The sequence below is a fragment of the Lissotriton vulgaris genome, chromosome 2_2 (genome assembly GCF_964263255.1).
Source record: "Lissotriton vulgaris chromosome 2_2, aLisVul1.2, whole genome shotgun sequence".
In the NCBI taxonomy this organism is placed as follows: Eukaryota; Metazoa; Chordata; class Amphibia; order Caudata; family Salamandridae; genus Lissotriton; species Lissotriton vulgaris.
Window position 1 is genome coordinate 206,856,184 of NC_141688.1, and position 23,409 is coordinate 206,879,592.

At 47.2% G+C, this 23,409-nt stretch overlaps 1 protein-coding gene across 2 annotated transcripts in view; it reads right to left on the minus strand.

Moving 5' to 3' along the window:
- The window catches only part of PDHX (pyruvate dehydrogenase complex component X), a 798,051-nt gene that overhangs the window by 186,635 nt on the left and 588,007 nt on the right, over positions 1-23,409 (minus strand). For both annotated transcript variants that reach the window (XM_086959546.1, XM_086959547.1), the window contains exon 6: positions 751-949. In XM_086959546.1, coding sequence (XP_086815672.1) covers positions 751-949 — 199 coding nt within the window. The remainder of the gene's footprint in view (positions 1-750; positions 950-23,409) is intronic.

Genomic DNA, 23,409 nt, shown 5'->3' on the forward strand with positions numbered 1-23,409 from the left:
GGTTTTCAATTTTCTCCTATCTCTCCCCTTTCATTTCTTTGCTTATGCTCTTTTTATTTAAATTTTTTTAAGACGATATATGCTGCACAGGCACTTCTAACTTGTGCCCCTTGCTTGTCTCTCATTTTGCCTCCAGTGCCCCGCGGCTCACGTTTCACTAAACCAGGCGTCCATTATTGAATGCCGTTGTGCATCGCTGTTTTACCATTCCAAGATGGCCAACACATTGGTTTTAAAAGTGGTGGGCATACTGGAAAACAACAATGCTATATGTATAATATCGCTGCTATGTGGACACCAGCTAAGTTTAATTTCGCTAATGAAAGCAAATGCCTGCTGCGTTTAGACATCAGAATATTTTCTTTTTATAAACTATGATGATTCTATTTATTTCTTTTGAACATGTGTGTGTGTTTTATTATGGTTGCGTTAGAGGATGAATGCAAGAGTGAATTAGTGCATGGATGAATGGGTGCATGAGTGCATGTTTGACAGAGTGCATTTTAGAGATATCTATTGAGTGCTAAACCCATTACTGACACAGAAGAAAATTTCATTCATAACCCAGATTTACAGGCAATATTTAAATGAATATGTGATTTCTTTGAAATATCTGTTTAGGGCTTTTACTGATCCAATCCCTTAGTTTTTGATTTACAAACAAAATACATATCTTGTTGCCTAGAATTAGCATGTTTACTTTCAGCCCTTTTGTAGAATGTGTGCCAAAGATGCCTCCCCTTCAATTACCGGCGCTGGAGGCTGTCCTGGAACAGACAGTGGTGGCACCAGAGGCCTCGGGTGAGCTGCCGTGGTGGGTGCAGTCTGAGGGGCTTTGGCGGTCTCAGCAGGATGGGGTGCTTGTGGGGGAGCTGAAACCAATGGAGGTGGAGGCACCCGTTCTGCAGCCTTGCTCTGACCCTTCTGCGCCAGCAACTTGAGGGCATCCCTGCAGATGAAAAAGGAACAGCAAAATATTAGCTCGACATGCATCATACCAACTCAAGCAGCTGTGGGGCGACAGACAACTGATCCAGGAACAAGACCTCAGAACAGTGGTGCAGTCTCAAGTCTTCTCCAGATTAGATTACAGAATTGCCCTTCTCTCAGGCATTCCCAAAGTTCATCTAGATCCACTCAGAGCAACTTTACATGCAGCAGCTTGCTTTATGTTAGGTCTCAAGAAATGTGACCACATTTCACGGCCCGGCCAACCCTCTAATTGCTTCCTATTGAGGCTAGTGTCCAATTCAAACCCACCTGCATTACCCCCAGAGTGCTGCACTCATCTTCACCCTCCTATCTAAGCGAGAAACTGAAAATCTCTGGAGGAATTAGGGGTTCCAGAAATTCTCAATCTGCTCCTTGAACAACCTCCTTCAGTCGAGAATGGAACATGAGTCAGCCATTCTCTGGTAGTGCCTCGAGCATCTGGTACTCCTTACCTCCCTTTCTTTGCCTAACAACCTGCATATTCACCTATAAAAAAAGACCTCAAGCTCCTCCTGTTTGACAGATACCTGGGTTAATCACCCACACCAATACCTAAGTACTCTATCCAGTAGACGAACTACCTTCATTGTGTATCCCCACCATCTTAATCAATGGTTAAACCATAAACGTCTTTTTTCCTGCACTTGTCCCGGTCGCTGCTACCGATGCAATATATCTGAACGTAATCATTGTAACTGTAACTTGCTGTACCCTAGTATCATGCTATTACTGTAAAGCGCTCTGATGCCTACAGAAATGTCTGCGCAATAAAAAATTGCAAAAATAAATTAAACTGGAAATAAGCAAAGGCTTCACACAGGTTTTGGAAAAGTATGTGGCGTAATTCTCGTTTGTAGCATGAAAATACAGTTCATTCATTAGGACGGTGAAAATACAACACAATTTACAACTTAATAATGTTCTCATTACATAAAGCATATGTCTATAAGTACAAATGTGAGGGGCTGTGGGAAGCAAAGCTGTGTGGCGGAACACGACAGACTCCGTTCACACAACAATCTGGACGTATGCTTTCGTGCAGCAAAAGAGACAATCTCTACAAGCAAACTTCGAGGGTGAGAGACACAGGTACAATAATGGAAGAATCATGGGAGCCAAGTTCACAAAAGAATTGAAGAGTTCCGAGTCATTTGATGCGATTTTGAGCATAAATTGTGAGAGAATTTCAGAAGGAACAGGAGTGCCATTTGTTATGTGGATACAATTGCATCAATTTCTATTCCTGTCCGCGCGTGCGCACCACAGTACTGCATACATCACTCTCTCATCCCCACTCCTTCTGGTCACTGACTTCTTTGTTCCTCAGCTCCAGGGGTCGCAGCTACGACCTATGGCTTGCCCCTTGTGACCCTTGGAACTGCCTCTACGGATCCTGGCCTCAGAGGTATCAAAAATAGTGCTAAGAATACAGGGGCAACTCCTCCATAGGGATGTTGGGAGCGGGTCCTTTCTTTATTTTCTGCCAATTGCACAAGTTACTTACCTTCGGTAACGATATATCTGTAAGAAACAGTAGTTAGTATTAGATTCCTTACCTTAGAATATTCCCAGGGGTCAGACTGGATCCGGAAAATTTTGCGTAGCAGTACCCATGCGCGTGCATCGTCTGCCGCTCCGTGTTCGTCGTTGGTGCCGGGATGACGTCGGACGCCGCCCTCGCGAGCTGACGTCAGTTCTTATACACAGCTTTTCCGCACCAGAAACGCAGAGCCATGATAAAAAAAAAAACACTGGTGCCATGAAAACTAGGGCCCTGAAAGGGGATGACCTTAACCCTAGATATCGGTTCACAGAACGGGGAGGATGGGTGGGGCAGTGAGGAATCTAATACTAACTACTGTTTCTTACAGATATATCGTTACCGTAGGCAAGTAACTTGTGCATCTGAAAGAAACAGGTTAGTATTAGATTCCTTACCTTAAGAGTAGATGCCCCAGCAATACCAACCCCGGTGATGGGTCTGCAAACCAATGATCACACCAGAAAGTCCTGGATAACGGAACGGCCGAAAAAGCCATCTCTCCGGACTTGGCTGTCCAGGTAGTAGTGTCTTGCGAACGTGTGCAGCGAGGCCCACGTAGCTGCCGGACAGATGTCCTGCAAGGGGACTCCCCGACCCAGGGCAGTAGTAGCCGCCGTGGCCAGAGTGGAATGGGCATGTAGCGCCACAGGAGGCTACTTTCTAGCCAGGGCGTAACAAGCCTTGATGCACAAGACGACCCATCAAGAAATGGTCCGTTTGTGCACCGCCCGTCCCTTCTAAGCGCCCATGTAACCAACAAAGAGTTGGTCATCCACCCGGAACTGGAGTGTGAGATCCAGATAATATGAGAGCGCATGTTTTGGGTCCAGACGGTGGAGCCTCTCATCCTCTTTCGAGGGATGCGGAGGCGGAAAGAAGGTGGACAAGGTGATGGACTGCCCGATGTGGAAGGCTGTGACTACCTTGGGCAGACAAGAGGGTCGCGTCGGCAACACAACTTTATCCGGATGGACATAAAGGAAAGGAGGTTGAGAAGAAAGAGCCTGGAGCTCACTCACTCTCCTGGCAGAGGTGATGGCAACCAGGAATGCAGTCTTAAGAGTAAGGAGACGAAGAGGACAGTTATGAAGTGGCTCGAAGGGAGCGCACATCAGATAAGTCAGAACAAGGTTCAAGTCCCACCGAGGCATCACTAAAGGAACAGGAGGAAACATATGAGTGATGCCCTTCGAAAACCTATTTACAACTGGGGACTTGAGCAAAGAGGGCTGATCAGGGAGCCTAAAGAAGGCGGAAATGGCAGAGCGGTAGCCCTTTAAAGTGCCCAGAGCAGAACCCTGCTGGGCAAGAGAAAGAAGAAAGAGGAGAACCTCAGAAAGGGGGGCAGAAAGTGGATCCACAGTCTTTGCTGTGCACCATTCCACAAATTTGTTCCACCTGCAGGCGTATACCGATTTTGTGGAGGGACGGACGGCAGGCTGCCAGAATTACATCACAGACTTCAGGAGGCAAGTAAAATGTCCTCAACTGTCGCCACTCATTCTCCACGCAAGGAGGTGGAGGCTGGACCAGTTGGGGTGGAGGACCGTCCCCTGCTGCTGCGACAGAAGGTCCTCCTAAAGAGGCAGATGAATCGGGGGATCGACTGACATGCTGAGTAGCTCGAGATACCAGTATATTCGTGCCCAGTCCGGAGCCACAAGGATGACTTGGGCCCGGTCGCACCTGATCTTCTTCAGCATTCTGGGCAGAAGTGGTATAGGCGGAAAGGCGTACAACAGACCGCAACTCCACTCGCGACGAAAAACGTCTCTGAGCGAGCGCCGCCTTGGAAATTTCCACCTGCAGAACTGATGACATTGTGCGTTCTCTTCTGTGGCGAATAGATTTAACCAAGGCTCTCCCCACTGCTGAAAGAGGCCTTGCGCCACGTCCGAGTTCAGACGCCATTCGTGATCCATCATGCACCGACGGCTGAGTTCGTCCGCCCTGGCGTTCAGGGAACCTGCCAGGTGTTGAACCACAGGGTCACGCCCTGATGTTCCAGCCACTGCCAGAGGCGCAGAGCCTCCTGGCATAGGGTCCATGACCCCACCCCACCCTGTTTGTTGCAGTACCACATGGCAGTGGTGCTGTCCGTGAACACCTGCACTACACTCTCCTGGACAGAGGGGAGGAATGCCTCAAGTGCAACCCGGTTCGCCCGCAGCTCCAGAAGGTTGATGTGGAGCCGGGACTCCGCCGGAGACCAGAGGCCTCTGATCTCCGCCTCTCCCCATGTGGCCCCCCGGCCCTTGAGGGACGCGTATGTCACAACTACGTGCTCCGGTTGGGATAGGGAGAGGGATCTGCCGCTGACCCAAACGCGGTCCGTGAGCCACCACTGCAACTGTCTTTCAGTGCCCTCCGGGATTAAGACATAGTCGGACAAGTTGCCCTGATGCTGGGCCCACTGAAACTTCAGGTCCCACTGCAGAGCCCGCATCCACCACCTGGCGTGATGCACCAGAAGGACGCAGGAGGCCATCAGCCCCAGAAGCCGCAGCGTCAACCTGACTGAGACTCGCGATAACGGCTAAAAGATTGGAATCAGAGCCTGAATTTCCCGAACCTGCTGTTCGGGAGGATAAACCAGAAACTGCGCCGAGTCTAGAACCACTCCGATGAAGAGGAGCTTCTGAGAGGGACACAGGTGTGACTTCGGCACATTGATGGAGAACCCCAGCAGGTGCAGGGGTTCGGCCGTAGTCTGGAGGTGGCCGACGACAGTCTGGGGCGAGCCCGTCTTTAACAACCAGTCGTCGAGGTAGGGGAAGACTGAAACCCCTAACCTGCACAGATGAGCTGCGACCACCACCATCACTTTCGTGAACACCCGTGGGGCTCTGGTAAGGCCGAAGGGGAGCATGGTAAACTGAAAGTGCTTGTGGCCTATTGTGAACCGCAGGTAGCGCCGGTGGGCCAGCAGGACGGGGATGTGAAAATATGTGTCCTGCAAGTCCAACGCTACCATCCAGTCTCCTGGGTCCAGGGCAGCTAAGCCCTGAGCCAAAGTCAGAATCTTGAACTTTATCTTCCAGAGGAAGCCGTTGACGTTCCTTAGGTCCAAGATAGGGCATAGGCCCCCTTTGCCCGTCCTGGGAAATGAAAGTAGTGGGAGTAACAACCACATCCTACTTCTGCCCAGGAACACGCTTGATGGCCCCCTTGGCAAAGAGGGCTGAAACTACCTCTTGCAGAAGTTTCAAGTGATCTCAGACACGCGGTCATACTGCGGTGGTATGGCTGGAGGGGTCGCCTCGAAGGGGAGGGAGTAGACCCTTTGGACGATTTGCAGCACCCAACTGTCCGATATGATGGTGTCAATAACCAACAAGATCCACCTCTAAGAGGTAATTTATGAGCCAAGGTTTAAGAGGCATACACAGTATTTGATAAAATACCTCTCACACACCAAAAGGGCCCTTGGTGTCATGCTTCATCATCTGGGTCTTCCCGCCCCGCTGCGGGACGGGCGTGCTACGACTAGCGACTACGCTGGAGCACTTAAATATTGTAAGTGCTATGTGAGGTGTATTTGAGTGAGTGCAAGTAGGGTCAGGGGTGAATGAAAAAGTGAGATTTAAAAAACCTTGTTGGTTATTGATATCATTGACTGGAGGAAGATGCATCCACGTGGTGCTTTCTAGCACCACCTCTTCACTCCCCCTTTTTGATTTTTGTTTACGATGTGATGGTGCGCCAGTGGAGGAGGTGATAGCGAACCCTGCCCCTCACTGGTGTTAAATGGGCCTGAAAGCTCGGACTAGGAAGGCTTTGAGGCGGATGCTGCAGGGGTAGATGTGGACTAGCTACGCTGTTGCTTATTGATACTGCTGCGACGGTAATCATGTCTGCCACCGCGCTGAATGTTAGTCTGCGGTTTGTAGCTGGCAGGACGTGTGGTAGCACCCCTTCCGTGGCCACAAAAGAAGCACTGGGCAGAAGATTGCTGGCGCGGGGCCGACAGGCCCAATGACTTGGCTATAGCCCTGAAGTCCTAAAATCGTTCCAGCGCATGATCTGCCTTGCCACCGAACAGCAGGTCCATAAGGGTGTTTTGGACATCGGCCGAAAAGTTGGCGGACCTCAGCCAGGAGTGGCGGCGAACCGCCACAGATGTGGAAATCGCTTTTCCTAGTGAGTCCGTGGTATCCAGTCCACATATTATAGAGTACCGCGCTGCGTCCCTTCCCTCCGCGAGGGCTTGAGCGAGTTTCGCCCGGGCTACCTCCGGCCACTCAGGCAGCACGGCCGCAACCGTATCCCACAGAGAGTGGGTGTAACGGCCCAAGAGGCACGGGGTGTTAACCAACCGCAGCCCAAACTAAGGGAGGAGAACATCTTCTTTCCGAATTGTTAATACCTCTTATATTCCCAATCTGGTGGTGCTGTTGGGAATGCAGATTAGGAAGTAGAGGCCAGGATAACAAGGCTCTTGGGGGTGGGGTGGGTGGACAAGAAACTAGGGTCGCCCGGGGCTGGGCGGTGGCGCCTAGCGACGTTCCTATCTACAGGGGGGCCTGTAGTGGGCCTGACCAAGTGCCCAACAGGACGTTTGTGAGAGCCTCATTAAATGACAGTAGAGGCTCTGGAGAGCTTACCTGCGGTTTAAGGACCTCCGTGTGGATGTTAGACCTCACCGTTGCGACGGGGAGCTCAAGAGCCAAGGCCTTGGCTGTCCTCATCAGCACCACACTATAAGCAGCCCCCTCCTCCGTAGCCACGGTAGGAGGGGAGACAAAACCAGTGTCTGGGGAGGTAACCAGGCCACTGGCTTCCCCTAGTTCCTGTGTCCAGTCGTGATAGGACTCATGTGCCAGGGGGTCCTCAGAACCCCCCCAGTATCCCTCGTCGTCAATGTCCTGAAATTCAGGGATAAAGGATGACCCAGCTGGAACCGGATCCAATGGGGCCAAGCGACACGTTGTTTCATATAACCAACCTCCACTCCCGCCGTGCCTAACCACTGTATTTCGTGGAAAAATTAAGGACACTTGTAGCTTCCCTGCATCTTAAAAGGATCCTGTTGCCACAAATATTCAGCTATTATTGCGCCTAACCACTGTGTTTCGTGGACAAATTAAGGGCATTGGTAAATTCACTGCATCTGTCAGCATTTCCAAAGTGCTACTGCCACTTTTAACAAACTTTGCGGTTGCTCGTATGAAATCCTTCATCACACTGTGTTGCGCTAGCGAACAAAGGACACTAGCAACTGACCTCATTTTCGCGCAATGTCTTTTTAACGAAAATTGCAGCTGATATTGTAAGGTGGTGACTTGATGAAGATTTCCGCTGATTTTCTAACGTGGTAACGTACAAGCTACTGCTAAGGGGCATCTTAAACTTCCCTATATCTTCTAAAAGCCTCCTCCTGCCACAATGTTCCCTGTCGCTACTATAACATAATTACATAGTGCCTAAAGTGCGGCCTCTCTGTATGCTCAGAATATTAACAAACTGTGGAGTTGCCCGTGCAATTTTATTTAACTCTTACACGCTGTTTGCCATAACCAACCTCCACTACCGCCGTGCCTAACCACTGTGTTTCGTGGACAAATTAAAGGCACCTGTAATTTTCCCTGCATCTTACAAAGCTTCCCGTTGCCACAAAGCCTCAGCTAACATTGCGCCATGTTCTGGAAGCTCCTTTTGCCATTCATTCGTAGCTAATATTAGAAAAAGTGTTGCCTGTCTATTGCAAGAACTAACAGATAGATCACTGTAACAAACTCTAGTGGCAATAGTATGAGACAAATAAACACATTCCGTAATTGCATAGCAATAGTGTGCCCTGAATGAAAACATACACACGCTTACTCGTGTGGCAATTGCGTGGAACAAATAAACAGTTTTTGTTATTGCATAGCAATACTGTGCAGTAAATAAAAGCATACACACGCTTACAGTCAAATTCTGTTAGCGAGCACCATATGTAACTGCACTGTGTTGCGCCAGGAAAGTAAATACAACAATAATCCCTGTACAATACTGTTACTTTCTTGATTGGAGCTTGTACACACGCACGCACAGCCACGCGCTGTGCACATCTCCTGTCCCACTTTCGAGGCAAGTCCTCGCAAGCCTCATGCAGCATTACTTTCACTTTCCCTCCCCCCCTGATCAGTAGCAGTACTTGCGGGGGTTCTTACCTCCAAATCTTCTTTAAACCTGTGGCGGGGGTGGAAACTGAAGCTCCGTATTCTCCATGTTCCCGAGCCTAGCTGGTGCGCAGGGTAGAAGAAAGACATCTGGGTTCGGCGGAGCGGTTATGACGGTGATACAGGTGACGGCTCCTTATGATCTAGTGCAAGAGCAGCTAGCAATTCTATGGCAGGACAGGAGGCTTCAGATTATGCTTTCTCTATTTCTTTACTACTAACAGCAGCCAATAGAAACACAGTAAAGAAACGAAAAACTACAACTCCCATGAGCCCTTAGGCCAACCATAGAGAGTACATGCTATATAAGGAACCATAGAGGACAACACTTCCTCTTTCTTTGCTGCTTCGCAGCCAGTTAAGTGCTTTTGACTTTAATTACTTGTTTGTATATTGCATGGCACTGTTTAATTGCTTGTTTACCTGTATGCCGGTTTCGCTCTAGCGTTTGTTTCACAGCCGCGCTGTGCGTCGCGCTGCCACCGGCGTTTCTATTGCAGGTTTACTCATTTGTGCTTTCGCCGCTTTTGTGCTTTGAGAGCGCGTGTTCGCCTCTCTGGTATTTGCGGGCGCATTGTGCCCGCGTTGCTGCTTTGGTGGAGCGGGACCGGAGCTCGGGGACTCGCGCGCGCGTGTCGCGCGCTGTTCCTCTTCCGGCAATACGGCACGTCACCGCGCATGCGCATTGGTGACACTTGTGACGCTCCGTTTGACAGGAGCTGCTGAACGCTGTGAGGCGGCGCTTTTTCGACTTTGCCTCGGCCCACTTTGCCTGCCGGAGAGCTCCTCTGACGCCCTCTACCTCTCGGAAGGTTTTGGGCTGCATAATTGTTAGAGGCAGTGCCTAGGGTGTTGTTCTTTGCGCAAGCTGGTCCCTCCACGCTTTATTCTGTTTATTGGGTCGAGTTGTGACTCTGCCTGTATAGCTTGCGTGGGGCTGTCACCCCCCCTGTCGGAGTCACTTGATTGTGACCTTTTTCCTTGCATTTACATTTGCTGTGGGCCTCTAGTTATACTTTGGTATTTCTAGATTTTGTTATTTCTGTGTTTCTACCTCATTCCTCAGTGCATTCCATCATCATGGCAGACTATGTCGATGCTGAGGAATATTTTTATGAGGAGGAGCAGGAGGAGTCCTTTGAATTTGATTTGGTCGAGGCCCTTGACCAGGGCGTTCAGCAGTCTGTTAATACTGCGTTGGTCCGTGCCATTGGGCCTCTTAAGCGTCATTTGACTGACTATGCTCAGCAACAGGGTTGGATTCCGTCCTCTGCCTCTGCGCATTCATCTAAGTCTCCTGGTAATCCTCATAGGTCTGACTTTGCTCGTTTGGCCAGGTCTTTGTCTGCTCCTACTCCGGACACTGAAGATACCTCTTCCTCATCATCTTCTGGTCCCTCTGGTCCCTCTCCGGCGAAGAAATCCCGAAAGGAACATTTTGTGGACGCTTCTCCGCATCCACCAATCTTGACCTTTGAGCCCTCTGATATCGTCCACCCTAACTCCAAGGTTTGGTGCCCAGCCCCAGAGGTCGCGGACTATATTCAAGAGCATATCCGCGACTCTTTTGATCAGGAGGTGCGTGCTCGGTTACGTTCTGAGTGCCCTCGTCCGGAGTTGGCGGACAAATTAGCGGATACTCCGGAGGTCGATCCTACGATTTTGACCTACCTTAAAAAATTTAATAAGGATCCCAAAAAAGGTATCGACCGCTCTTGGCGACTGTGCCAGGACAAGTTACTGGATGTCCTTGGTCCTTTGACAAAAATCCTGGATCTGGCTTACCAGGCCCAAGGGGAGGCGTCTGGCATTGATCCCGATGTCCTACTTGGCTGGGCCCAAAGGGCTATCTGTCTCTTGGGGAACGCAAACTGTGCCCTTTCAACGGAACGTCGCCGTTCCATCTTAATCAAAATGGATCCACGTTTGTCAGAGCTGGCTACTTCCGAATCCGGTGCTCTGGCTCAGGGTCTATTGTTTGGTCAGCCGTTTTTGAAAGAACTGACTAAGTTTGTAGCGACTTTTAGTGGCCTGGACAAGGCGCAATCTTCTTTGCGTAGGGCGTTCCGCCCGGTTTTTGCCAAGGCCGGACGTTCAGGGGGACGTTCGTTCGGCCGAGGTTCTGGTCAACAACGTGGCCAGCAGTCCCATCAGGGTGGAGGCGGACAGCGCCAGCAGCAGCAGCAGTCCTATTCCGGATCCAAGTCCACCTTCTATCCCTCCCGGAAAGGTCGAGGCCAAGGCAACAAGGGAGGCTACGGTGGTAACCAGGGAGGACGACAGGATTACTCCTCTGCAGGTGAGCCTGATTCCTTTCGACAGTGTTGTTTTGGGGGGCAGGATTCAGTGTTTTCTAGAGAATTGGCGCTCGATCTCCAGCGATGCATGGATATTGCAAACAGTTCAGGGGTACCACATCGAGTTTTACCATCCCCCTCTTCAGGGTCCCGTCCCTTCTCCCCTTGTTTTTTCCCAATGAGATCGCGAGGTGATTTCCACAGAAATCGATTCCCTTCTTCTCAAAGGGGCCATAGTGCGAACGAACCGCCATCCACAGGGGTTCGTCAGCAATGTGTTTCTGGTGGAGAAGAAGGGGGGCGGGTCTCGCCTTGTACTCAACCTCAAGGAATTCAACAACGGGGTGATTTATCGTCACTTCAAGATGGAGGGCATCCATCTTCTCAGGGATCTTCTACGCAAAGGCGACTGGATGGTTCGCCTGGATTTGAAGGACGCCTACTTGTCCATTCCCATCTATCCGCCTCATCGCCGTTTTCTGCAGTTCCAATGGCTGGGGACCTGGTTCGAATACACGGTACTCCCGTTCGGTCTCTCGTCCGCCCCATGGTGCTTCACGAAGCTCCTGCGGCCAGTCATGGAGTTCCTGCGTGTGCGGGGGGTGAGACTTATAGTGTATCTGGACGACATTCTTTTGATGGCTCAGTGTCCTCTACAACTGCGCTCCCATTTGTCTTGGACAGTCGATCTACTTCAGTCTCTCGGCTTTCTAGTGAATCCGCAGAAATCTCATTTACTTCCAACTCAATCGATAGAGTTTCTGGGTTTCCTTGTGGATTCGGTCTCTTGCCAACTTCTTTTGCCTGCTCAGAAGGTCAGGTCTATCAAGAGGGAGTTGAAGTCACTGTTGTCTGCACCGAACGTATCGTTGCGGTCGATCGCTCGGATTGTCGGGCTGTTGGCTTCTTCCATCCAGGCGATATTTCCGGGTCCTCTGCATTATCGGGCCTTGCAGCGCCTCAAAATCAGACATCTGCAGAAGGGTCTTCGGTATTCCGACCTGGTTCCTCTGTCCCAGGATGCGAAGTCGGAAATGATGTGGTGGCTTCAACACATGGAGGCTTAGAACGGGAGAGCCCTTTTCGGCTCGACTCCGGATCTGGTTTTGGAATCGGATGCAAGTCTTTGGGGCTGGGGAGCCCGTTGCGGGGACTTGACGACGGGCGGCCGTTGGTCTCAGGACGAATTAGCCCTTCATATCAACTGCCTGGAGCTTCTGGCGGGGTCATTTGCGATCCGCAGTTTGGCTCCACAAGCCACCAGCTGTTGCATTTTGCTTCGCAAGGACAACATCTCGGCGGTGCGATATGTGAACAAATTGGGGGGGACTCGGTCGAAGTTGTTAGCGGAGATTGCGAAGGACTTCTGGCATTTCTGCCTACAGAGAAAGATCACTCTTATTGCAGAGTATCTTCCGGGTCGCCAAAATCAGGTGGCCGACTGGAACTCTCGCCATCTCCTGGACTTCAGCGACTGGCGTCTTCACCTCCGGGTCTTTCGCTCCCTGTCTCGCCTGTGGGGTCGTCCCTGGATCGATCTCTTCGCCTCTCGCCTCAATGCTCAGCTACCCAGGTTTTACAGCTAGCGTCCGGATCCGGAGGCCATAGCCACGGATGCCTTTCTCCAGACTTGGCCTCCACAGCTTTGCTATGCCTTTCCCCCGTTCGCAATGATCCCGCGAGTCTTGGCCAGGGCGAAACAGTTTCTGTCGGAGATTGTTCTGATCACTCCTCTTTGGAGAGCTCAAGCTTGGTTTCCGGACCTTCTGGAAATGAGTTGCTCGACACCATTTCTGCTTCCGGCGAGGTGGAACTTGCTGTTGGATCCTCTGCTCCACCCGCATCCCCTAGTCTTGTCGGGCCAGCTCCGTCTTGTAGCGTGGCGTCTCTCGGGGAACGCTGGAAAGTCCCTGGCTTATCTGGAGACGCTGAGAGATTCATCAGTGAAGCTTGGGCCCCCAACACGCGCAAACGTTATGCGTCAGCTTGGCGTAGGTGGTGTGATTGGTGTTCTGAACGGAATCTGGATCCCACTTCTGCAGATATCTCTCTAGTGGTTAATTTTCTTGCTTCTGTCGCTTCTGCTGGTTCTGCTTACAGGACCGTCAATTCTTTCCGTTCCGCTCTCTCTGCAGGCCATGCTTTGGTCGACGGTAAGCCTGTTGGGGAACATCCTCTCAACTCTGCATTGTTGCGTGGTGTGCGAATGGCTAAACCGCCATGTCCGAAATATGTGGCTCTTTGGGACGTCTCTGTTGTGCTGCGTTTTCTGGAGGCTTGGCCTCCCAACGCTTCTCTGTCCCGTAAGCAATTGTCTGCAAAATTGACAATGCTTTTGTGCTTAGTGTCTTGTAAGCGTGTTTCAGATGTCCGTGCATTGGACCTCGCTGGTCGTTCCTTTTCTCCGGAAGGGGTTACTTTTACGGTCTCCAGGCGTACCAAGACTAATCTGTCTACTGTCACTTATCCTGCATTTCCTCATCACCCACAATTGTGTGTGGTTCGCTGCATCAAGGATTATGAGGTGAGTACTGCTCCTTTTCGTCAAGATATGTCTGGACAGTTATTGATTGCTTTGTTGAAACCTTTTAAGCCTGTGGCGTCAGCTACTCTTGCTCGTTGGGTACGCTGGCTTATGTCTGAGGCAGGCATTGATACCTCCATCTTTGGAGCTCATTCCGCGAGGGGTGCCATGGCCTCCAAGGCTTTTCGTGTTGGTGTAAGTTTACATGACATTGTGAAAACAGCTGATTGGTCTTCTGATACAGTGTTTAAAACCTTTTATTTCAAACCCATTGTAGATATTGCATCTGTTGTGGTGGAACAGCTTTGAACAAGCATAATCTGAAGCCTCCTGTCCTGCCATAGAATTAAAAATTTGCAAACATTCGTGACAAGAATTTTCAATTCTATTAAGGACACGGAGGCGAGGATTATCCCACCCATTGGTATTCTACTGCATTGTTCATGTGCATCTTGGCTTTACTTTGATATGCGTTGTTTTGCATTGATATTTTTTCCCCACCCTATGTGATGCGACCTTCAAAGGTTTTTGGGGATGTGTATTACGGCTCTGTTTTTGCTTTCAGGTTCGGACCAGAAGTGATCTGTCCTCTTGGTCTTGCCGGCACCGTTTTCCACGCCTTGGATCCTGGAGTTGCTGTGTTTCCTGATGCACCTTCGGCGCTTTTGGAATGGTTGCCTGTTTTCCTGTTGGATTTCCTGCGCTTCAGCCTTCGGACTTTCCTTTCTGGATGGTTGGCGGTACTTTTCTTCAAATGACTTTAGACTTTTATGGTTCCTGGACAAAGAAAGAGGAAGTGTTGCCCTCTATGGTTCCTTATATAGCATGTACTCTCTATGGTTGGCCTAAGGGCTCATGGGAGTTGTAGTTTTTCGTTTCTTTACTGTGTTTCTATTGGCTGCTGTTAGTAGTAAAGAAATAGAGAAAGCATAATCCTCGCCTCCGTGTCCTTAATAGAATTGAAAATTCTTGTCACGAATGTTTGCAAATTTTTAATTCTAATTGAACTGCCATGTGTCCCCACCTTGGGCGCCCTGGCTTCCCCTCCCTGGGCCACACGAGCTGCGCAGCACCCATCCGAGTACGGCGAAGTCTGCAGGCGCCGCCACTGGGCACGAGCCGCAGCCCACACCGATGTGCACGCTCATGGCGTGCTTACAACGCGCGCATGGCGCTTTCACTTTCCCCTGTTTTTTTAGCAGTTTTATTCAGTACAATCTCGACCCGTAGGTATTAGAGTGCTTTACATGAGCACTGGTTTCATTACACATGGTAAAATTCATTTGTATTTACAGTCTTTACACAGCGCAATCTTGAGGCAGAGGTATTGGAGTGCTTTACATGAGCACTGGTTTCATGACGCACAGTGACATTCATTTTTTGGTAGCATCTCGGCACTAATCTAATCTGTCTCACTGAAAGTGCATAACTTCAGCTGCATTTTTTGACTCTGCATCGCAAATCATCCTTTCTCCGTTACCACTCCAAATCTTTTATCTATCAACATTTAGCGCGGCACCCTGGCATTCAGCTTGTTCCTAGCAAGTTGGCGTGAAGGCTGCAGTTCCATTAGGGTATATTTGTATATTTAAGAAATGAAAGAAGAGGCATCTGTGGCTCCTGCCTTCATGATAGACCGATTGATGGAGCAAGGATTCGCATGTTAAGCGACTTGCTTATATCATGAACCTCAAATAACGTTAATAAAATAACCAACATGTTCGTCTTACTAATTTTGCACATTTTTCATCATACGGGGTGTCCAAGAGACGCTAGCTTATGTGTTTATTAATCTTAAAACGCTTGCACTACAAAATGGTCGCTGCTACGCTGGAATTTAGACTGCGCATGCGTCGGTCATAACCATGTGACGTGACGTATTCAATGTCTTGGAGGGAAAATAATTGCGCATGTGCAACGAAGCTAATATGGCTGCTCTGTGTTCTCACATGCTTTAAGCTTGCATTGCCGCTTTCGCAAAGCTGTCTGTTCTGCATAACCAATAATGCTATAGTTATTATGAAGTAATGGGTGTAGTATAGCAATTCATGGTATACAGTGTAATCATGTATTACTGTGTTATCTCTTGCTTTTCATGTATCATATCCTTTGGGCCTGGGAGGTGCTTACTACTCCATTTTGGAAGTCCCTACTGCGCAGGTCTCAATTGTGGAGGGAAGAGAACTCTGCAGCAGTGGAACCCAGCCAGCTGACAGCCACAGCCAAGATGCTCCTGGGAACCTGCCGTGCGACCTAGCTGAACGAAGCTGAACTGTACTAAACTTGCTACAATTGTACATGAATATTGTATTCACCATTGTTAGTCGAAAAGCATATGTCATGAGAAGATTGAATTTAAGGGGTGGTTACAGAAATTGAATATTAAGCCTGAGAAAGTCTAAACTTTAGGTGGTGTGATGACCTAACCTCCTCCATTGTCCAATCAAAATTGGGGATCCTTACACTTGCAACATTGGGGGGTGGTACACTGACCTGAAAAATAGTATAACTAACGTAGGTTTAGCTAGAGAAATTGTCCGACTTGTCCGAATAGCTGACCTGTGACTGACCCAACGCACTCTATAAGTGACTGATACAGAGAGCTGCGGAGCACTCTGTTGGGAGGTTCGAGAAACCCATTCGGGGGTTTGCAGAATTTAAAGTGCTGGCGAAGCACTTTGCTGGGAAGTTCAAGAACCCAACCGGGTTATTGGCAGATTCCTTGCAGAGAGGGAGTAGCGCAGGCGTTGCAACCGAAGCTGCGGGTGTTGGTCATACCCTTTGGTGAACCCGGTCCTGATCAAAATTCTGGGGTTATCCTGTCTTGACTGTCCATGAGCTGTACCTGCTCGCCTACAGGCACCTAAGTCCTTGAGTTTACCTTCCCTTCTTTTCCAACTGACCCGTGGCCAGGGTTGGTCTTCACTCTACACTAGGTAAATATAAAGTTTGTGTGGGTGATTGCTTATCTATATTTTCATTTCTAATTCTTGAATATTGCTAAGAGCAATTGCATATATTCTTTTTTTCCTTGTCCCTTTATAAATGAGATTTTCATGCATTACTCGTCTATTAGCATGTTCCACTTTTTGACCTACCTTTAGTTAATGCTAAATTGTTCCTATTTTAGTATATGTTCCTTATCTTACCCTTCCTCTAGGAGATAAGCTGAATTTAATAGTGTGTTCCAATCTTACCTACCCTTTAGTATTTGAGCTAAAATTGAATTTCGAATTGCAATAAGTTTCTTTAACTGCTCTAAAGACTATTGGATATAGCAAGTTCCCTTTCTTTACTCTCCTTTAATCAATGTTGCGAAAGATTGTTATCTGAATATAGCATGTTCACTGCTCTTTACCTTCGTTTTAGTCAAAGGTTATTAAATGCTTAGCATAATCTATCTCTAGCATAGTTATACGCTTTTAATGATTTTAACTATAGATCGTTTTATAGCGTTTAATTGCCTGCTCATGACATATGATGATGATTAGATACAGTTTTGAACCTACCCAGAGTCTGTGGTTATTTCATTATTCAATAAATGTTATAAGTGTTTTTGAATACCTAGCTTAATAATCAACTCCTGATCCTAGGTGATTAGGTTCCTAGTATCTACACTGCTAGGTTATAGATATAGGAATCAGTAGTATAGAGAATCTCAAGATATACTGATAGTAGAACGTGAGTTGCCCAAGGTGAATGTTACGGTGTAACAAAATATTATGGGCCCAGGTGAGTATTTAGTAAAAATATCCTAGCCAGGTGGCCTGCGCGCTCTATCACCTACCCAGCCCAGCTCCCCAGCATAATAGCTCCGTGACCCCTGTGACTCCGGGTGCATTTCCTTTTACAAAGCAGTCCTTGTCCACACGTAGCATGAGTAGAAGGGAAAAGAAAACATGCTTCAAAATAGCCAGCCTATCTCGCATGTGAGTTTCCAGATGCGTTCTTTTTATGTCATGCTCCCAAGTATAATTATGTAGCTAAGAAGCTTGTTCATTTTTTTCATTAGTAACATTCTGAGTGTTAATAAAATACAGATTCTGACTTCTAAAGGACTGTTTTTTTAATATCTTCTTCTAACTGCCCGGTCCCAGCCCATGTGGGTGCTTTATGTGGAAGCATGCTTTCAATGCTCCTGTCCTGACGTGCCACTATTGGCATTTATAGTGGTATTCAAAGGTGTCGAGCGAGAATGCAGGCATCCTTATGCCATAAGCTCTTAGTGCCTCGCCACAAATCAAATTGGGCTGTACAACATTCCAGGCCTTAGCCGGCTCTGCTCCTGTGTTTATTTCCTCTGCCCTTACTGTCTATCGTCCTAGCAGAGAGTTACGCTCCTCCACCAAGCTTCTCCTTTCGGTACCCCGCTTTAAGAAAAAGAGGTCAGGAGGCTTGAAATTTTATGTACTTGCCCCCACTTTTTGGAATGCACTCCCCATTTCTGTTAGATCTGCCCCTTCCTACATCGAGTTCCGAAAGATCCTCAAAACTCATCTCTTTCACCAAGCCTTCCCATCCGAAATCCTATGTCCCTCCCTGGAAATCTCAGCTTCCTACTTGCGCCAAGAAACCGCATGGTATAATTGCGCTTTATACATTTTTTAAATTCAAATTCAAATACTGTCTTTTTCAGGGTGCATGTTTTGAACAAATTATTCAGAAGGATGCTCTGCACAGAAATCACTAAACACCGCAGTTCCTCGCAGCACACGTTTGTGTAGGAGTGTAGGCTGTCGCCACTGGGACCTCTGTAAGGCATGTGTGCCTGCAGTGTTGTGCTCGGTGTGCTGCGAGCGCTTTCAATGACAGGGCTGTTGATAACCTAGATGTGCACACAAACCTACCGTAGTATATCTGCTCTTAATCCTTCAGTCCTCGATTGCTCGTAGTAAACACTGGCAAAAGCAAGGCTGCGAAATGTGTATCTGACTGCGTAGAGGGTTAGTGGGGTCTGTTAATACAGAGCAGTTTGTTGTTGTAGACAGGTAATGCTGCTGAGAAATAACCAAACAGTTTAACTGGTTCGCTTCCGGTGCGGGAAAACTGTTTCTGCTGAAGGTTTGTTCAAATTCGCCTGTTTGCGGCTGTAAAATGTTAGAAATGAAAGAATAAAGTTGCCGACAGCAAAGGCAAAGCCAATAGGTATGGCTTCAAGGTGATACAGTATGCAAACATAAGCATCTACAAATGCACACACGCCTTTTGTTCCATGTTTGTGTAGCCTGAAGCATAACAAACTGGGGAAGTTTTTTAAAACAAGCATTTGCATTGCAATAGGTCTCGCATTTACGAAAGTTTGAGCTAATGGCATTGACAATGCCTTTTTTATTTATCTGTTGGTTTTTACAAACCGATAAATAAAAGGCATTGTCATTTACAATGGCATTAGCTCAAACTCGCAAATGCGAGACCTATTGGATTGCAAATGCTTGTTATGAATTGACTGTGCCGCAGCCCCTCTGAACATTCACCGCTTCTTCTCCTACCTGACCTTTCTGCTCACGGACCACACTAAACACTTGAATCATCAATGATATTAGCCTTGAACTTAAACACATACCTACAGCCACTACTGATTAAACTCCTCTTTTAAACACTCATGTAAGCCCAATTCATTTGCATAACAAAAGTGCTGATTGCCATAACGATATCTACTTCCTCCCAAACTCATTTACCCCAAAGCTCCACAATATGCCCCTCCCTTACCTCTCTCCCTAGTCCACATGATAATTTATATCAAATTCCTACTGTTTAGGTCATAGCCTACTAGGCAGCACAGCTGTCTGGTTCCAATGACTTCTTGGGGACATTCCGAAAGCTTCCCTGGGAATGCATTCCGCCCATTCTTTACCATTGGCTTTTTGGCTTGTAACTCACATTTGCTTGCTTTTTATTTGCTGGCGTTATTTGTTTTAGACAGCATAACTTCATCCCTCCAGTGGGGCATAGTCTGTTTACCACCTCTCTGACTGGATCCTTGTATTATTCCCAGAGTGCTCACTTTCTGGGAAATAATTTCTTCATTTTCGTGAAGCAGTCAAGGAAAGTACACATTTCCAATTGTCTCCTGTATGCTAGCTCACAGAAGTAAAGTACTGTATTTCTTTGAAAATGTTTACCCTCTTCTGTCTTTCTGCTTAACTGAGTCTACTTGCATTTGCCACTCCAATTCATCAACCCTGCATGTAGTTAGGTGGAATTTCTGCCTAACAGCTTGTTTATTTTGGTCAGTGCTCCTTACTAAATAGCATAATTTAAACAATCCTCTTCCTTGATTCCGTGCAAAAGACAGAGAGGAAGGGGTGCTGAAACAACCTCAAAATACCCATTCTGAAGGTTAGAAGTGAATGAGCAATAAAGAGGCCTTTAAACTTTGTTTTTATCTCGACACATCTACTGTGCATTCAAAGACTAAGTTCAAAAGTTATGCTCCGTCTCCGAGGGAGCTTGGTGTTTACATTTCTTTCTCAACTGCAAAGTGAGAGGATTTTTCTGACAATCTTGCTGGGTATGGGAATGTAAAAAGGCTGAAGGATATACATTTTTTCTAGTGCACAGCAGAATGTAAATGCCTGTAAATGAACTGTACACATATTTCGGAAAATATTAGAATTACAAAACCACAAATGAAGCACTTTTTTGTAACTGAGGTGTGGTGGAAATATTTTAATAGGATCAAAACAAAACAGTAAACTAGGTGATACAGATTTCCACACGTTGTGCACTGTACAATTAAATGAGTAATCCTGATGTTGGTGTAAATATAATGATCATTTCAACAGAAAATGTGTTTGCTGAAGTGGCACTGCGTTACCACACAAAGCATATTCCACTCTATGACTCTACTCTGCTCCTCTCTCCTGTATGCCACTACACTCTACGCCAGTCTATGCCCCTCTTCTCTACACCACTCCACTCCACTCCACTCTAGGCCTCTCCACTCCATACCACTCTACACCAGCCTCCTCCACTGTACGCCACTGTAGTCTACGACACTCCACTGTAGGCTAAGTCTCTCAGTAAACTTGGTGTTTGTGTTTCTCCACTGCTAAGAGAGTAGATTTATGTGACAATCTTGCTGAGTAAGGGAATGTAAAAAGGCTGTAGGATGGTATTTTATTGTAGTTCCCCATAAAATGTTAGTGTCCATCAGCACATACCAGAATTTCAGAATATACCAAAATTAGGAGAGTACTTATTTTGTGATTCAGAAGTATGGTGGCAACAAATATTGTAACAGGATCAAATCAATACACCTGGTGATGTCGATTTACACACATTATCGTATGCGCATTTTATAGTTCTATTAGTAAAACTGTACGTCTGTGCAAATGTACTGGTCATTTAAATTTGAAATGTGTTCTCTGTAATAGCACTGCGCTATCACTACGCAATACACTCTGCAACACTCAACCCGACTCTACGGAACTCAGCCCCACTCTACTAAACCCAACCCCACTCTACGACCCTAAACCCCACTCTACGACACACCCCACTCAATTTCACTTTAAGACGCTCAACTCCACAACACTCTACAATATGGCACTACTCCCCTCAACCCCCCTCTGAAATTAACACTCCACTCTGTGACACTAACTCTTAGTCATGGTGGTGTACAACATGGCTAAAACACATTGGCAAATCCAATAGTACTTCCATAGGTGAGACACTAGTTTTGCTAAATCACCCACAATGAAGTGAAAAATATTGCCATAACATAAGTTGTGCTACAATAATCAAGTTCACAGTGAGTTTCCTCCTGTTCTTTAGAATATGTCCTTCAGTGGCACACTTCAAACTCCTTACAACTCCTACTACCTGATTTGTACCTTCATACTTAAAAGACCCTACTCGACCTCAGGTCAACTATTGGGGACTAAGAACAATAATGTGCTTACACTCCAATAGAGAAAAAAAAACCGGCTTGGTAGAACACCAACAGATCTCAAAAAGCACATACAGTAGTCTGAAAATGGGCATCAACACAGGAAAATGAATTACACCGGCGTAGGGCCCTACTTCATCCCAGTTACAACGAATGTTCACAGATCTTCCCTTTGCCCTCAGGTCCCTTCAGAACCCTTATCAGTTTCACTGCGCAGGATCACCTTCATGATCAGAAACAGTAAGCACAATCCTCTACACCTCTGCATCTATGAAATTACACCCCCCCCCTTTGCAAACTGTATCTCAAAAAACTCCCTCCTACCTCTCTTAAGTTACCAAAAGATGGCTGTCCTGTGATCAGCCTGTGCTCCATTTAAACCGCACATCTTCAAACCACTTCCCTGTGCTGATTCTCCCCTATCGTCTACTACTATCCATCCACCAGCGCCTACCCAAATTGGTTTACAACTGTCTATTTAAAAGAAAGCTGTGACTAACATTATTCTAATTACCTCAACTACCCTTCCTCTCTATAGGCGGTCAATAGGTTCCTAAACTACTTATTGATTGCATTGCAGTCTGGCCCTCACAACTATGCTTCACAGAAATGGACATGTCTAACCCTTAGCACATAAAAACAACACCCACCTCTCTTTGACCCATATTCTTCTCGGACTTTTTGCGACTACGCTGACCACCACACAATGCTTTCACTCCTTTCCTTCTAAGGCAGTGGTGCCAGAACAATACAATGGCTTTCCTTCGATCACTCCATCCACTGTTTCTCAGATCTTGGTGTCAAACAGTCTCTTTGCTTCCTCCCCAACCATCAGTCCTCAGATCCCTTCTATGCTTCCTGTACACCACTTCATCTCAATATTGTCTATTACATCTTGTTTCTCACATTACATACATGCAAATCATCTTCTCCTTCAGACTAACTTTATCAACAAAATCCCAGAATGCTTCAAGCAACTAACCACTGGATGGCAATTCGATACTTAATGCTTAACTAATTAAAGAAGGATATTATTTACTTTACTGACACCCTCACTCCTCTGCAATCATCGCCCCTCCCGAAACCATCACTTACATTCTCTAAGCATGAAAGCAAGGGGTATGAATGAACCCTTCCTCAGACAAGAGTCTTCCACCGTCTCCAAGGCTACAGCTGACTGGTCACAAGAGCTCTACATAGCAAAAACCATGCTCACACTTCCTCCTGTTGTAGACCGCAACATTATTAATTAACACATGGAGATGTGTAAATTATACCATTAAACAGCTTAATGCTAGACCTTTTGCAGTTCTCCATAAACCCTTTCTGCAAGGCTTCTCCACTACAACACTGTTCAACCCTCCATTGACAACACTCAGGATGGACCCTGCCAAGCACAAGGCAAACTTTAAAGGTGATGTTTAAACAATGAATGAGACGTCACCCTATACTTGTCCCAATGCAGCACGTCACAGTCCAACATTCATGCTTATCTTTGCGAACCAGAAACAAGGGAGCATTCAAAATCCCGCTCTGCATGATCATGCAAAATCTACTGTGTGACCCCTCCAGGAAAAAACTTTGATCCTACCTGTGGATTTCTGTTCCAAGGGAATTGTGAGATATCCCTTTAGTTCCAAAGATTAGAAGCCCCCATACCACACTTGCTACATACTGAGAAGATGCACCACTGATTATTAGCCCCATCCCCCTCAGTCCTCTACCCGAATTCTCAGACTTCACCTCGTATCCATCAATCTCTTTCTATTTTTTTTTTGTTTTTATATAGCGCAAACTTGACTTGGAGGCATCACAGCGCTTTACATAAGCAACAGTTGCTTACAAATGGACACATTCATTTCGATAAGCACTGAAGAAAAAATGTGATTTGCCCAGAATCACAGGATGTTGAGCGTCCCTACTGAGACTCGAGCCCGGTTCCCAGCTTTGGGGTCGACTGCGTTAGCCATTAGGCCACATCCTCTGGTCTCTATGTAAAT